This window comes from Aspergillus fischeri, genomic scaffold (genome assembly GCF_000149645.3).
Source record: "Aspergillus fischeri NRRL 181 1099437636262 genomic scaffold, whole genome shotgun sequence".
Classification (NCBI taxonomy): domain Eukaryota; kingdom Fungi; phylum Ascomycota; class Eurotiomycetes; order Eurotiales; family Aspergillaceae; genus Aspergillus; species Aspergillus fischeri.
This window is the reverse complement of record NW_001509764.1, coordinates 450,174-465,044: the sequence shown is the minus strand read 5'-3', so window position 1 is coordinate 465,044 and position 14,871 is coordinate 450,174. Positions and strand designations below refer to the sequence as shown.

The 14,871-nt window shown below is 51.1% G+C and overlaps 6 protein-coding genes across 6 annotated transcripts; 2 read left to right on the top strand and 4 right to left on the bottom strand.

Moving 5' to 3' along the window:
* Positions 1 to 304: 304 nt before the first annotated feature.
* On the top strand, positions 305 to 1,478 carry NFIA_095300 (uncharacterized protein; the record flags this gene model as incomplete). Its single annotated transcript, XM_001261806.1, has 2 exons — positions 305 to 1,052; positions 1,105 to 1,478. 2 exons carry the CDS (start codon positions 305 to 307, stop codon positions 1,476 to 1,478), a joined length of 1,122 nt encoding a protein of 373 aa, XP_001261807.1.
* Positions 1,479 to 2,790: 1,312 nt separating this feature from the next.
* NFIA_095290 (putative antigenic thaumatin domain protein) lies at positions 2,791 to 3,294 on the bottom strand (the record flags this gene model as incomplete). Its single annotated transcript, XM_001261805.1, has 1 exon — positions 2,791 to 3,294. One exon carries the CDS (start codon positions 3,292 to 3,294, stop codon positions 2,791 to 2,793), a length of 504 nt encoding a protein of 167 aa, XP_001261806.1.
* Positions 3,295 to 5,110: 1,816 nt separating this feature from the next.
* On the bottom strand, positions 5,111 to 6,604 carry NFIA_095280 (haloalkane dehalogenase family protein; the record flags this gene model as incomplete). The annotated part of the gene is made up of 3 exons (XM_001261804.1): positions 5,111 to 5,795; positions 5,844 to 6,028; positions 6,083 to 6,604. 3 exons carry the CDS (start codon positions 6,602 to 6,604, stop codon positions 5,111 to 5,113), a joined length of 1,392 nt encoding a protein of 463 aa, XP_001261805.1.
* Positions 6,605 to 7,561: 957 nt separating this feature from the next.
* Positions 7,562 to 8,213, bottom strand: NFIA_095270 (MARVEL domain-containing protein; the record flags this gene model as incomplete). The annotated part of the gene is made up of 4 exons (XM_001261803.1): positions 7,562 to 7,691; positions 7,741 to 7,863; positions 7,915 to 8,018; positions 8,070 to 8,213. The coding sequence occupies 4 exons, from the start codon at positions 8,211 to 8,213 to the stop codon at positions 7,562 to 7,564; spliced, it is 501 nt and encodes a 166-aa protein (XP_001261804.1).
* Positions 8,214 to 11,576: 3,363 nt separating this feature from the next.
* NFIA_095260 (catalase/peroxidase) lies at positions 11,577 to 13,856 on the top strand (the record flags this gene model as incomplete). The annotated part of the gene is made up of 1 exon (XM_001261802.1): positions 11,577 to 13,856. One exon carries the CDS (start codon positions 11,577 to 11,579, stop codon positions 13,854 to 13,856), a length of 2,280 nt encoding a protein of 759 aa, XP_001261803.1.
* A 223-nt stretch (positions 13,857 to 14,079) lies between these two features.
* Positions 14,080 to 14,796, bottom strand: NFIA_095250 (uncharacterized protein; the record flags this gene model as incomplete). Its single annotated transcript, XM_001261801.1, has 2 exons — positions 14,080 to 14,327; positions 14,394 to 14,796. 2 exons carry the CDS (start codon positions 14,794 to 14,796, stop codon positions 14,080 to 14,082), a joined length of 651 nt encoding a protein of 216 aa, XP_001261802.1.
* Positions 14,797 to 14,871: the final 75 nt, after the last annotated feature.

Below are 14,871 nucleotides of genomic sequence, written 5' to 3'. Positions count from 1 at the left end.
AAGCTTGAGATTTTAGAAGAAGATGGAAGGTGCGTGAAATGTGACCAGACGGGGCTGTCAACAGCATTCACTGTTCACTCACTCCAAGATCAACGAGTGTTTTGTTGAGAGCCCCCACAGATTTTATCAACATCTCTCTCCTTTTACTTCCTTACCTACAAGATATCTAGGTATCTTTCTTCCCCTGAAATCACATAATTATCCCTCCGATGAACGGTGCCTTGCAATCTAGCACTGTCATCAGTCCCATGTTTCCCGCAGAAGTTCCTGTCATTTGTCTGAGCCTTCATTAGATTCTTATCACATGGACTATCCTGGCTTCTTACGCGCTGGCACTATGTCCAATGACCCGTACACACTCGACCCGCACGGCGATGTGATGCTCCTGTTCCCCGGTGTCAGTAAAGCCTCTCCTCCTAGTCAGAGCGTGGAAACCAGCTTTCCGACATCTGTCATGATCGACGCGTCTGCCCTCGAACAAGACACCAGCGATGATCATACGACGTCTGACCCAGAAGCTCTCCAACACCAACCGTCAACGTCCGAAGTTAGCGACGCGAGCGAAGAAGGACATTTTGGGAGCAGTCTCGTCGGCATGCGCGTCTCTTCAAGACACTTGGCCCTCGCCTCCCCCGTCTTCAGCCGCATGTTCAACGGTAACTGGCACGAGGCACGCGAGATCCGCTCTGAAGGCATAGTAGTTATCATCATGGACATTTGGGACGTCGACATCACGTTCATCCTCATGAACATCCTGCATGGCTATGCGCCACAGGTCCCTCGCAAGGTCGATCTGGACACATTAGCCAAAATCGCTGTAATGGTTGATTATTACCAATGTCGCGGGGTTGTGGAGGTCTTTGCGGATATCTGGATCGATGAGTTGAAGGCTGATATGCCGAAGACTTTTGGAAAGGCGGTTCTTCAGTGGATATGCATCGCATGGGTGTTTTGCAAGCAGACGGAGTTCTTCGCAGCTACGCGGGTTGCCCTCGTCGAGAGTCCTGGAGTGGTACATGCATACGGACTCCCTATTCCTAACAGAGTGATCGGTTCGTATTTTAAATCGTACCTAACTATGATGCTTTGCTAATTCATGCGCAGAAACAATCAACGAGTCTCGGGAGCAGGGGATCAGGGAGGCTCTGGCGGCCATTGATAGAGTAATCGATGACCTGAGCTCCTCCACGCATCGATGCTCTTTCGAATGCAGTTCAATACTTCTTGGCGCTCTGATGAAATTCCTGCGACTCTCCAATCTTATCTTTCCCGACCCGAGACCTCCTTACGAGAACCTGAGCATTGGATCCCTGACCAGAAGCGTCGTCCTTTTTGCTCGGTCTCCGCTCTGGGAGGCTAGGCTGTCAACGAAGGGGCGTCCTGAATGGCACAGCTGCAGACTAGGAACCCTCCTTGATCCTGTCCGCAGGGGCCTAGAGACCAAGATGAACGGATTGAAGCTGGAAGACTTCGAATGAAGATGGAGCTATTTGTGGGATTAACACTGGAGTTCTTACAGTTATCTTTCGTCTTCGTCAAGACACGAATCTGACGTTTGAGTACATAACATAATATTTCCTCGGAGTGTTTAATTTGATATGGTGTGTTTCACTCAGATTGAAGATGAACCAAGTCCATAAATAGAAGCCTACAACGTAAAATAATGCGCCCAGTGGCCTCCTGCTGGCTTCCTTCTCTGACAACCTTCACTTCGATACTCACTCACAGGAGCCATATGTTCCACACAGACCTCAAAACATCCCAACATAAAGTTTCTCTTCTATTCCATGTGACGCTCACTTTGATCGACATCCTTCGTCTAATTCTACGTCTATTGTTTCTATTTGGGCTGATTTCGGGCTTAATGTTCAGCATACCGATACCTGACTCCCGCCTGAAACTTCTCCATCTCGGCAAATCATGCCTGACCACGTACTTAAGCTTCAGAAATGTTTTACTCGTGGTTCCTTATCTACCGTATGCGAAGACTGACCCAGCCAATAATGACAGAGATACCACTGACACGCGTTCGTCTCCAACAAACTCAATCCTTCAGTTTGAAACCCTGGATATCATCCATCAACTCCGACTGCAGTCAATATACACTTTGAAGGAAGCATGCACAGTATCATGTGGACTTGCAGTCTGCGCAATATCACATTAGCTGTTGTGCTACCAAGGATAATGTCTCCAGACATGTCACTGCGTCATTGTGATTGGCAACGTGCAAGGACAGAGAATACCTGGTGGTTGTATGGGAGGTCAACCAGATCTAGAACTGCCACAACCCAAGCCACGAGCAACTCAAACTAAACTCAGTACACCATCAAGACGAGTATTCGACCGTACCCGACTTAGTTAGACCGCAGCCATCTAGATAAAGTTCAAAGGAATAAGTGGGTCAATATAGAGTTCACGAAGCGCTGGCGGCAGACTACACCAGAATGTAAGACAACCACGTCAGATACAACTACATTCAAACGAAGACAAGTTTCACACCGCAGCAGTTAAGGTAGATCTTGAGACAGGTATCAAATCAATTGCACTCTATATATCTTTTTCCAATTTTATTGACATGGTTTGCGTTTGGTATAGGTATAGGTAAATCATCGTTGGTATAATCCATCCTCGGCATAATCGTGAGCCGTATGAGTCGTGACTCGTAAAAACAAGGCCTGCCTCGATGTGTTCCTGACAACTTTCATATCCTCCAGGGGTAGAAAATGAGCGTAAAGAGGAACGAGATGTTCATGGCCAGCACACAGAGTGGCGAGAGCGAGCGCGCTTCGCTTAACCCAGGGTAAGGGTGAAGGCGGCACCGGTGCCGCAGGCACGAGTGTTGTGGTCATCGGGGAACTGGTAGGACTCGGCGCAGTTGACATCGCCGGGGGCACAGGCGGCCGTGGGGCAGCTGGCATCATCGATGGAGACGCCGAAGCCGGCGGCGATGAGAGGAGACTGCGGGGAGAGGTCGATGGAGGAGAGATCCCAGAAGAGGGTCTCGCCGGCCTCGGTGTACTCGAACTGGAGGACGGAGGCGAGGTCGGCGGCGGTGGACATCTTGATGGAGACGCCGCCGCCGTTGGGGTTGGTGCGCCAGTTCTCGATGTAGGAGGCGCCGGTGGGGATGGTCTGCATCTCGCTGCTGGTGTCGGAGACGGACCAGAGATAGACATCCTCGCTCATGTTGTTGACGATCTGGACGCCGCCGCTGGGGGCGCGGGGAGCGAGAGGGAGGGCCGAAGCAGTGAGCGCGAAGGCAGCAGCGAGGCTGAAGAACTTGGAGAAAGACATGATGATTGTGGTGGTGGTGGTTGTTGTTGTTGGAAGGAGTGACAACAGTCTGATCTACAGAGAGTGACGATTGAAAGTAAAGGACAGTGGAGGATCAACCTCGAGTCAAAGAGTCAAAGGAATGAATGACTTTGGTAGTAGAGTTGAAGGAATGGAAAAGACTGAAACAACATGGGGGGCATGGCTGAATTTATCATCTGCAGTGAGCGATGGGAGTGGGCCATCTCCAAGACGTTCCAGAATCCTTTAGGCACACAAAATCGAACGCCTCAAAGCCTAAGCCTTGAAGGGAAGAGGAAGCAAAACCGATTCTTTGTCTGGCAAGAGCTGATTGGACGCCAAGGGATTGGATATAGATTCAGAAACGGTGTGCCTAAACCATTGCACGAATCATATTGAGAAGAACAGTCTGAATCTATTGCAAGCCCCACCAGCAGTCAAAATTTCTCAGTTAGCGCCGGCGCTAAACGCCGTGAATGGGCCGGACGCCCCCGGCACTTGGCTGAAAGATGAGGATATCACGAACTCGAAGAAAGGTTTTCACTTTTGCCTCCCATGCGTCTATTCCCGTTTTATGCCCTGGTCCTCTCGCTACAAATCACATGTGGCTAGCGACAGAAAGAAGTTTCTGGGATTGTCCTTTGTAAGTCAGTGGTCTAGGCCATGTCCAGTAGAGGTACTCAGACATGCAGACAACAAACACATCACTTACATCGTTCCCATCTCTCTTTATGTGTTTCATGCAGGTACAAAGAACCGCGGAGATATATCACATCCTGCTATGACACATCCCATGGAGCCGGGACAGGGAACAAAAGAGCTCCGCCAGGCACTGGAAAACTCTGAAAATCAGAGTTCAGGAACACAATGAATAGCCATGTGTTCCACGGATCCTACGTCATTTGGCATTGTCTCATTGGTCAATACAAATCACTGTTCCCCTTTGAGCTAGACTAGTCCCTGTTCCACCGGGAGTCCAGACTCAGCCATGGATTGTGTGTTGGCTTCGACCAATCACAATTGCTATTCACAGCCCGAAAGAGTTTAGCGAGGTACAACACAGCAGCCATGCACAGCTGCCCTTACTTTACTGCAAAGGTCTGCGGTCTGCGGTGGCGATAATCGTGTCCTGATGTCGGGGCTCTGGCCCAGTTGAGCCATTTCAACGAGTTGCCTCATTTTTCTGTTCTGCAGGTACCAGCGGTCCGTGGATGAGATGAGTCAGCGTCCTATTACCGTGATTCTCGCCCTCCACATGCCGAGGATGATTTTTCAGCACACTACGCTGTGCTATGGCATCCACCTGGTCCACGTCTGTTGGGTACCAGTGGCTGTGATAGTGGCTGCTTCACCAAGAACCTTAGCACGGCTGGTTTAGTGCGTCTGGCGGTGCCGCGAGACGAATGGTGGCTGAAGGCATCTACGAAGCTATTCCATGGATGAGGGGATAGGCCTCTGGGGTTTGTACAATAGTGCCTCTTCCGTAGCACCTTCAAGAGTGAATGCCGAGGATATATCACTTCCCGCGCTTGAGAAAGGTTGGAATCTGGTACAGTGTTTGCATTGCACCAGCCATGGACTAGAACTCTTCTGGCCCAGAGAGACACCATGTTGATTACTCATTGTTCTAGATTCCTTGGCGATATCTTTAACATTTAGTGGTGGACAAGGGCTTTTCTACGAAACAGACAAGACTCGTGACCTTGCGCTACTTGAGTCTATTCATTGCCAATAGCCCTGTAATCATAGAATGATAACCACAGAAAGAAGAGGAATATGTAACACAAGAGACTCCTTGAACCTAAAAATGCCACAGTTACCTCCCCATGACGGTAGGTTCGCGATATCTGGCAAGCCTAGCAATCAAGTCCCCAACGGCTTTCGGCTTCTCTTCGGCTGGATAATGACCAGCACCGTCTAGCCAAACTCCGTAAGGGGCCCAGTCAACCATGACCCGCGAATCAACAGCGCGCACCAGAACATCCTTGTAATCTTTCAACAACGGGTCCTTGTCCCCGAATACAACCGCAACTTCCAACTGGCGCGCTCTCTCGCTAGATTTCCAAAAACTCCGGACCTCATCGTTGCGAAGAGAGAGTCGCGCCTGAGCAGTGAGGTTGTCGAAGTTGGATGGTCCGGCCAAACCCTCGACTAGTTTCCACAACCATGTGTATCGGAAACTTGTCAGGACGACGCGGGGTGTAGCCGGGGCCATATGCGAGAAGCGGTAGATACTGGACTTGGCGTTTGAGGGGAGATTCCTGTAAGGCGCGGCGTAGCCGGTGACGTCCTTCTGTGAGATACTTGGAGACATGAAGCGCATGACTGCTGATTCGGGGGTACACCCGCCGAGGATCTCGGTTGTCATGGACCAAATTGCGTAGAGGAGGGCGTGATGCACGCTTATCTCGCTGATGCGGGGAGGAAGGAAGGAGTTCAATAAGAAAAGACTGGTGCAGGCTGATGTCGGAAGTCGAGGTAGCGTGGACAAGGCGACACAGCTGGACATGTCAGTAAACGCTAAATGCGACGGTGGATGGTAGACTCACCCTCCCCAGTCATGAGCCACAAGAGTAGCGTTCTCCAGACCAGTAGATTCGAAGAATTGCTGCAGGGTACGCATGTGTAGCTCAAAGGTGATTGCTTCCGGACGAATGATCTTGTCGCTACGACCATGTCCGAGCCAGTCCAGCGCATATACCTCGTGTCCTCGTTCCACAAGTGCGGGAAATACCTGCGCATTGGTCAGCTGCGCACGATAGCCATGGAAGAATGGGAATGAACCTACATTTCTCCACATATAGCTCCAGCTTGGATTCCCATGCAGAAAGACGATCGGCCGGTGGGAGGCCTTGTTATCCGTTGCGATGCTGCGATAACTCGGTTTCAGGTGGACATATCGGGCCGTCGCGCCGCACACGTTCAACTCCTCCACGTTGTCCCTCCATGGCATATTAGCCATCCAACCCTTGCCCTTTTGATCGGTCCGGATGATCTCGTCATCTTTGAATTTGTACTTTCCCTCCAGCTGTGATTGAGCTAGCGCGTCTACTCGCTGTCGGTATTGCTCCGCATCTTTCACAAGCGTTTTCCATCCGTTTGGCAATAGTAGCCGCGTTGCGTTCCAGAATAGGGTGGGCAAGACCCTATATGCAAGGCTCAGAAGGTAGAGGGGAAGGAGTGCGGAGGCAAAGAAGGCGCGATTGATTGTGAAGGACAGTAGGAAGGCACTGAGGTAGCCCCAGACTGTCAGGATCCGGGCAATCGATGCTGTGGCCAGCTCTTTAAGCTTGCTGTATGCCGAAGTCATCTCCACCAGAGGTTGCACCGCTGATGCTTGTGGAATCGTGATATGTTGCGGGGATCTCGTATGGCGGGTTCAACTGTAGGGATAGAGTGTTGTTCTATTGTATAGATGTACTTGATTGAGAGAACTGGGTTTAAAAGAGAAAAAGGAGGCAGATGACTCGATTTTGTTGTGACGATGGTTTATCTCGATGACCGTGCGGTGACATCACCATTGTTGACCCTGATCGCGTCCCGCATCTTCCCAACTCAACAATGCTGAAACTGACACATGATAAACTGCTAATGCATAGAGATCTGCCTTGACCTTGGGTCTGACAAAAGTACCTGAAGGACGATGTACAGATATTGCACCAATGACGCGCATATGAGTTGGTTGAGCTCATCGCATATTTATTTCTATTTATCCAGTTTCTCTTGTACTCGTACCACACTTCGACATAGCTTTGCCAATTCGGAACTTATTATTTTACCGTATATCATTTGGCACCAGAAAGATTCGACAATGGATCCTGCAATAAGATCTCGCACTGCAGTGGTGGTCGCAGTGTATATGATTGATCCTCTCGGTAGAAAATTTGTCAACAAATCCGGTCCACTTATATATCTTGTGTAGTTGTAGGATGCACCAAGAGAGGCTACTCAGCATATCTAACAATTAAATAATCATTCGCTATTTATTTTCGTGCATTATCAATACATATAACGAGCGACATAACACTAATCATTATACATACATAACAAAATCGTGACCGAATCGTTAGGTATTAGGAATTAAGATACGATCGTGCTGGACATCACGTCAAGTCGCGACATTATAAAATCAAACAGGGATGGACATCCCTTTGATAGACGACCAACCGATAATTTGACTTTGACACGCAGTTGGTCATGGATTTAGGGCACTTTGGCGATCAGTGCCTGGCAACAGAGTCGCCGGGTTCCCTTAACAATGAGCAGGTTAAGGATTGGCAGCAGGAGCATCAAGAGGAGCACGGTGACCCTCAGGGTGCTTCTCGTGGGTAGGAGTCTCGCGACGAGCGGCCCAGAGGTTCATCACTTCAAGACCGATGGCGAAGAAGGTGAAGATACTGATCGGGGTTAGCTATTGTATGGATAATGTGTCATCGGACCACTTACAAGGCGAGGAAGATGAACGACTCGTTGGCCTTCTTGAGCGCGCAGCTAGCACCGGGGGGAGCATTGACGGCGCAGTTGTGCCAGTTGTAGTCTTGTGCAGCGAAGATGAACGCGGTCAACCACCTAAGCACGTTAGTATCGCAGCAAGGATGTCTAAAGGGCAGCTTCACATACAGATAGGAGAAGATGACGTCAATAGGCAAGACGAATCTGCTCAGGCGAGTCGGCATGAAGGGGGAAAGGAAAGCCGGCAGGAAGAAGACAACGGACATCGTAGACTATGGCAAGTTAGCATATGTACATGGATGAATAGAGACGGGTCAACATACGATGACTTCCCAGTAGATGGTGTGCTGTGTATGGGGCCACTTGTTGATGAAGTAGGAGGTAATGCCCATGACGATGACGGCGCTGGACCATTGCATGAAGCGCACCAGCAGAGAGACAGGACGAGTGACTGCTGTCGACAGCATGATGCTGAATGTGATATGGCGATATCTAACTCCTTGACTGTGGTTGGGATTGGGATCTGTGACGGCTTGACAGGGTGCTGAAGCTGCCGGCGACAAGGACTGCTTTATGACTTCTGAGTTTGGAATTGAAGAAGACTCAGTCCGGAGGTAATCCCAGCCCTTCATATATCATGGCGAGGTCCAACTGCAGCAAGGGAAAAAGTGCACCTATTAATTATGTCATACCGGCATCAGCCGATGGAAATGGTCGACGCACCAATACCATCGCACCATGCGATCATTGATCCCAGAAAATTTTGCAGCGCGTCCATCAGAAGCTTCGACCTGATGGCAACACCAGGTCATGTTCTCAATGTGATGGGAGTACAGCTAGCAGCTGTCGAACCAGCCAGAAGCTGGGCGGGTGGAGCTGTGACGCCATACAGAGACGAGAGCGAGAGAGCGATGGGTTGATGTGGACTCCCGTGGCTTCCGCTCGCTGGCTGTCCGGATTTTGGATTTCGGGATTGTGTGGAATCACCAATAAAGTGGTGGAGATCAATCAGCCCTGCGAGGGTTAACAAGGTAGCTTCTGTGCTCGTCGGTTTATCGTCAGTTTTACGCTATTGGTAGCGAGTCGCTTCTTGTTTAGCGGAGTCAGTCTTCCACGGTATGTCCTGATTTATTTCAAGGCATGCAACATTTGCATTTCATAATATCACACTCAATAATCTGCAAGTTCCTGATCCTGTTATTACTTTCAGTATGTGTTCTAAACATCGTCACTGTGTCGATGAATCAAGAATCCGACGTGGGTAGGCCAGCCAGGTCGATCGCCGCGACCCGGCGCATCCGTAGTAGTCTAATCGGTGGGTCGCTTAACTGATACAAAAGCCCACTAGAAGATTCTTCTTCATATCGTGGTCACCAGATGCTGCTTCTGAATAATAGTCCTGCTGCTACTACTGTGCCGAGCTCCGAGAGCTTCTGAAAGAGGTAGTGCTTGGACATGTCTCAATACTGCCCAACTCTCTGCGACCAAGTGGTGGCGCCTCGCGCAGAACTATATTGCCTATTACAACGCATCACTCGAACTAACTGTCGCTGCACATGACCTAGCGCCATGAAGGGTCATTTACCCCCTCACTCGCAACTGTTTCTCCTCAGTGATCTGCTTAATGACCTCGACATCGACTTGAAGGTTATCACAACGCCATCTGCTGGCCTGAGCGCCAAACTCACCATCCAGTCCTTGGACGCCTTATGAAGCTTATTCCGGGCTTTACATTCTGCCTTTCCCTGTCTTGGCGTGTTGGTCATTCTACGTGTCACAGTAGATCTAATATAGACTGGAAACTAGCGTCGGCCTCTGATTATGTCTGCGATTTACTGAGAGATTGGCTGTGATTACTCTTGGCATTCTGTCAAGCACATTGTAGGACTACCCCGCCTACGAATTCTTATCTCGGTAGCTTCCATGCAGAGTCAGCAGCAATCTCTACATACACGAACAATGCTAGCAACAGATGGATCAGCCCAAAGGCTAAGCCTGCCCGTTGAGTTCGTGTTCAGGCTGTATTAGGGCTGCTTCGTCGAATCAATCATGGATCGGCAGATATCCATCTGGCCAAGACTGTCACTCAAGCTGAAACGTATTTCGGAGACATTTTCCTTCCACGCCAAGGGCGGCAACATGGTGCTACTCAGACCATCTTTACCGGGTAATATCGACTTCTGCTCCTTCTTCTGGATTCCAAACCTACCTTCACGGCCTCAGAGACATTCACTTGCGCGGATTACATGAGATGTCTTGGGATGACCCATATGAGAAGACATACGGGCATCTTGCGTTTTTGCGTCTGTCTATGTGGAATGTAATATTACCCCTTGATAGGGGCTAGCGACACCCAAAACAGACACTAATGGGACTCTGAGCTTCAACAGGAGTAATATCTTTAGCATGAGTTTGCGGATTGCGATGGAGACAGGCCGCATTCGATCGTGGTGTTTGACCTGACAGATCCTGAGCAGCCGTACTACTACTAGGTATATTGGTGAGTGTTGATCCTTTCACTGCATAGATTAGTATATGAAGCACACACTGTATTTAATGTTCTATATATTTTGCCTCAAAAAGGGAATAAATAGAAACTGTTTAGGTTTGGCCAGCAGCAGTCCTAGATTGCATCCTTTCGGAGTCATGTTTGCATGGTTGTCAACAGTCTTCGTATGGCACACTGAAAATGGCAAATGAAAGCAGAAGAGTAAATGGGTGATATTGGATAAAAAATCCAGTCATTATTTGTGATACAGAGTGATGATTTGATAGACTGCTGGGCATGAATAGTGTCGATCCTGCGGGCTCCTCTTAAGGCATGCGGTAAATATATATCTCTGTATCTCTGCGATGAAACAACACCGGTATCAATATGATTAATTGGACGACTCTAACAGTCATTGCAGAGAATCCACTCTAGCAATTAGAAAACAACCATATTTCTTCCTCATATTGACTAAACAAATAAATATCTAGAGGTTTCCATGAATCGCTACAGGCTGCCGACCTATCAAATATGACCAAGTTTCCTATGCAGAAGAGGAGGATGTCATGCTTCCTTCCTTACATACAGAGAACCTTTATCCTCCAGCAAGAAAGGGACTATTTTTCAGTTTCCTACAGCAACTGCCGAGGGTAATTTGGGGACTGAATCTTATGGTATTGTTTGTCCTAAAAAGGAATGTGAATCCGCTACAGTACTTTTTCTTAGGTAAGTCGGTCTGAGGGGTAACTTTAAGATGGCGAGATCTTTTGGCTGGGGCATGCAGACAACTTGCTGTTGCTTGGCAAGGAGTAGTAGAATCTAATCATTTAGCAAGCTGTTCTAACCCAGGTCATATTGGACATTTATACACAGCATACCCTTCCATCAATAATAACAATAACTACTGGTGTTATTCGGACAACGGCGCGAGGCGAGAAGGCGGAAAAGGAAAGCGGGGTATTCCGAGGGAATTAGCCAGTCATTGCCGACCATTGCTAATGTACAGTCAGCAGGATTACCAATCCATCATTGTGATTGGCTCAGACAAAGCGGGGAAAGCAGTTGCATGATATCATAGGCTGATAGGAGCTGAGTAAGAAGGTCCAGCCAGAACATTTTTACTGAGAAAGCAGCAACAAAAAACTCTCCGGAATGCGGGGAAAAGCACCTGCTGATCTGATTGATATATTGGATTGGACGCGTTATTAATGAGACCTGGCCTAGACGAGGACAACTCAGCTTATAAGGTTTCATCTACCCCTCATCTTCTGTCGTCTTCTGTTCTCCTCGTTGACGTTGACCATCAGTATACCCCTGATAATAATAGTAAGACAAGCACATCATGACACAGGACAAGTGCCCCTTCAAGGAGCAGCCCTCTCAGCCCAATTTCGCTGGTGGCGGCACCAGCAACAAGGACTGGTGGCCTGACCGGCTGAAGCTCAACATCCTACGCCAGCACACTGCCGTCTCCAACCCACTGGACGCTGACTTTGACTATGCCGCCGCCTTCAAAAGCCTCGACTATGAGGCCCTGAAGAAGGATCTTCGTGCCTTGATGACCGACTCGCAGGACTGGTGGCCCGCCGACTTTGGTCACTATGGAGGTCTCTTCATCCGGATGGCCTGGCACAGCGCCGGAACCTACCGTGTGTTTGACGGTCGTGGAGGTGCCGGTCAGGGCCAGCAGCGGTTTGCCCCCCTAAACAGCTGGCCTGACAATGTCAGTCTGGACAAAGCTCGTCGTCTGCTCTGGCCCATTAAGCAAAAGTACGGCAACAAGATCTCGTGGGCCGATCTGATGATCCTCACGGGTAACGTCGCCCTGGAGTCCATGGGTTTCAAGACCTTTGGCTTCGCTGGAGGTCGTCCAGACACCTGGGAGGCGGACGAGGCCACCTACTGGGGACGAGAGACTACCTGGCTGGGCAACGACGCGCGGTACGCGAAGGGATTTTCTGGATCCGACAAGCGGGGCACCCTCATCGCCGACGAGGATTCACACAAGACCACTCACTCGCGCGAGCTGGAGACTCCTCTGGCCGCCGCTCACATGGGTCTGATCTATGTCAACCCTGAGGGACCCGATGGTAACCCCGATCCCATCGCGGCCGCTCACGATATCCGTGACACCTTTGGCCGCATGGCTATGAACGACGAGGAGACGGTCGCCCTCATCGCTGGTGGCCACACCTTTGGCAAGACTCACGGTGCTGCCCCTGCGGACAACGTCGGCAAAGAGCCCGAAGCCGCCGGCCTGGAAGCCCAGGGCCTCGGCTGGGCGAACAAGCATGGCTCCGGCAAGGGTCCCGACACCATCACGAGCGGACTCGAGGTGACCTGGACCAAGACCCCGACCCAGTGGAGCAACAACTTCCTCGAGTACCTGTTCAAGTTCGAGTGGGAGCTCACCAAGAGTCCCGCCGGCGCCCACCAGTGGGTTGCCAAGAATGCAGACGAGATCATTCCCCACGCCTACGATGCCTCCAAGAAGCGCAAGCCCACCATGCTCACCACCGACTTGTCGCTCCGCTTCGACCCCGCCTACGAGAAGATCGCCCGCCGCTTCCTCGAGCATCCGGACCAGTTCGCCGATGCCTTCGCCCGTGCCTGGTTCAAGCTCACCCACCGTGACATGGGCCCCCGGGCCCGCTACCTCGGCCCCGAGGTCCCCAGCGAGGTTCTGATCTGGCAGGACCCCATCCCCGCCGTCAACCATCCACTCGTCGACGCGTCCGACATTGCCACGCTCAAGGACGAGATCCTTGCCTCCGGCGTGCCTTTTAGAAGCTTTATCTCCACCGCCTGGGCCGCCGCCTCCACCTTCCGTGGCAGCGACAAGCGCGGCGGTGCCAACGGCGCACGCATCCGTCTGGCCCCGCAGCGCGACTGGGAGGCCAACAACCAGCCCTGGCTGCGCGAGGCCCTCTCCGCGTTGGAGGCCGTCCAGTCGCGCTTCAACTCCCGCGGCGACGGCAAGAAGGTCTCGCTCGCTGATCTCATCGTCCTGGCCGGCTGCGCCGCCGTCGAGAAGGCCGCGCAGGACGCCGGCCACCCAATCAAGGTGCCGTTCGTCCCCGGTCGCATGGACGCCTCCCAAGAGGAAACGGACGTACAGTCCTTCAGCCACATGGAGCCCTTCGCCGATGGCTTCCGCAATTTCGCCAAGGGCCCTGCCCGCCCGCGTGCGGAGCACTACCTCGTCGACAAGGCGCAGCTGCTGAACCTGTCTGCGCCCGAGATGACCGTCCTGGTTGGTGGTCTTCGGGTGCTCAACACCAACTACGATGGCTCCGCGCACGGCGTCTTCACCTCCCGTCCTGGGGCCCTGTCGAACGACTTCTTTGTTCACCTGCTGGACATGAACACCGCATGGAAGGACGCCGGGAACGGCGAGCTGTTCGAGGGAAGCGATCGCAAGACCGGAGGCAAGAAGTGGACGGCTACTCGTGCGGACCTGGTCTTTGGTTCCAATGCTGAGCTGCGTGCGATTGCGGAGGTGTATGCCAGCAATGATGGTGATATGAAGTTTGTCAAGGATTTCGTGGCGGCGTGGAACAAGGTTATGAACCTGGATCGGTTTGATCTGAAGGGCAAGCAGACTATTCCTGCCCGTTTGTGATGTCGATACTCTTATGAGATATGAATCTCCTAGTGTATATGTTTTATGCACAGCCAAAATTGCTATTGCATATTGCCTAGTTAGGTATTGAACAGCTTAATGCAAGCATATTATGCTGACGTACCCAATTTGACTGCTCCAGTGGATATCCCAAATCTAGTCTGGCCTGAGATATGCCCTTGTTCTGCACACACGATATACATATTTGACAGGCTATTATATCCTATTGCTTATCATCCATCAACATACAATAGACATGCTCCATCCCGCTAAACCCATACTTGCCAAAATCCAACTCCATCCGTTCAGCATCGTGGAACCCACACCTCCTGTAGACACTATACCCAGCCTCCGAAGCCTCCAACCAAGCAGGTAAACCTAACCGTCTCACCTCCTCCACCCCAACCATCAACAACCTCGTCCCAATCCCTCGACCTTGATAGTCGGGATGAACAGCCAGAACTTGCAGAACTACCGATGCAATCAGCCTAACCCCCCACACCCAAATCAAACATTGAAGCAAACTAGCGAGCTTACTAGCAACAGCCCTCCCCCCAATCCACTTCTCCCTCGTCCTCGCCTTCAAATCCTGATAATCAAGATACAACCGCGGACAAAGCGACGCCGCCGGCGGGGTGGTCCACCGTTTCCTAGCCACTTCTGCTGCTGTGGCATGCGCCTCGGCGTCGGGGTAGATACTCCACCATGACCAGGCTACTATCTGGCCTGAGTCATTATCGATGGCTTTCGTGATGCGGGAGTGTGGATCGTCGGCGATGATTTGCTGGAGGTCATTGGCGAAGGGCGGGTCGTTCTGCGTGAGAGGGCCGTACATGGTTTCCAAGAGGGCATCGTTGGCGAACGCGGCGTTGTGGAGTTTGGCGAGGGGGAGGGCGTCGGCTTGGACGGCGGGGTGGAGGGTGATCTGGGTTTGGAGCATGGTTACGGTGTCTCTTAGGTAGGATGGATGGTGCGATGATGATGTGGGATGTTTTCAGGGTTATTGGATGCTTAT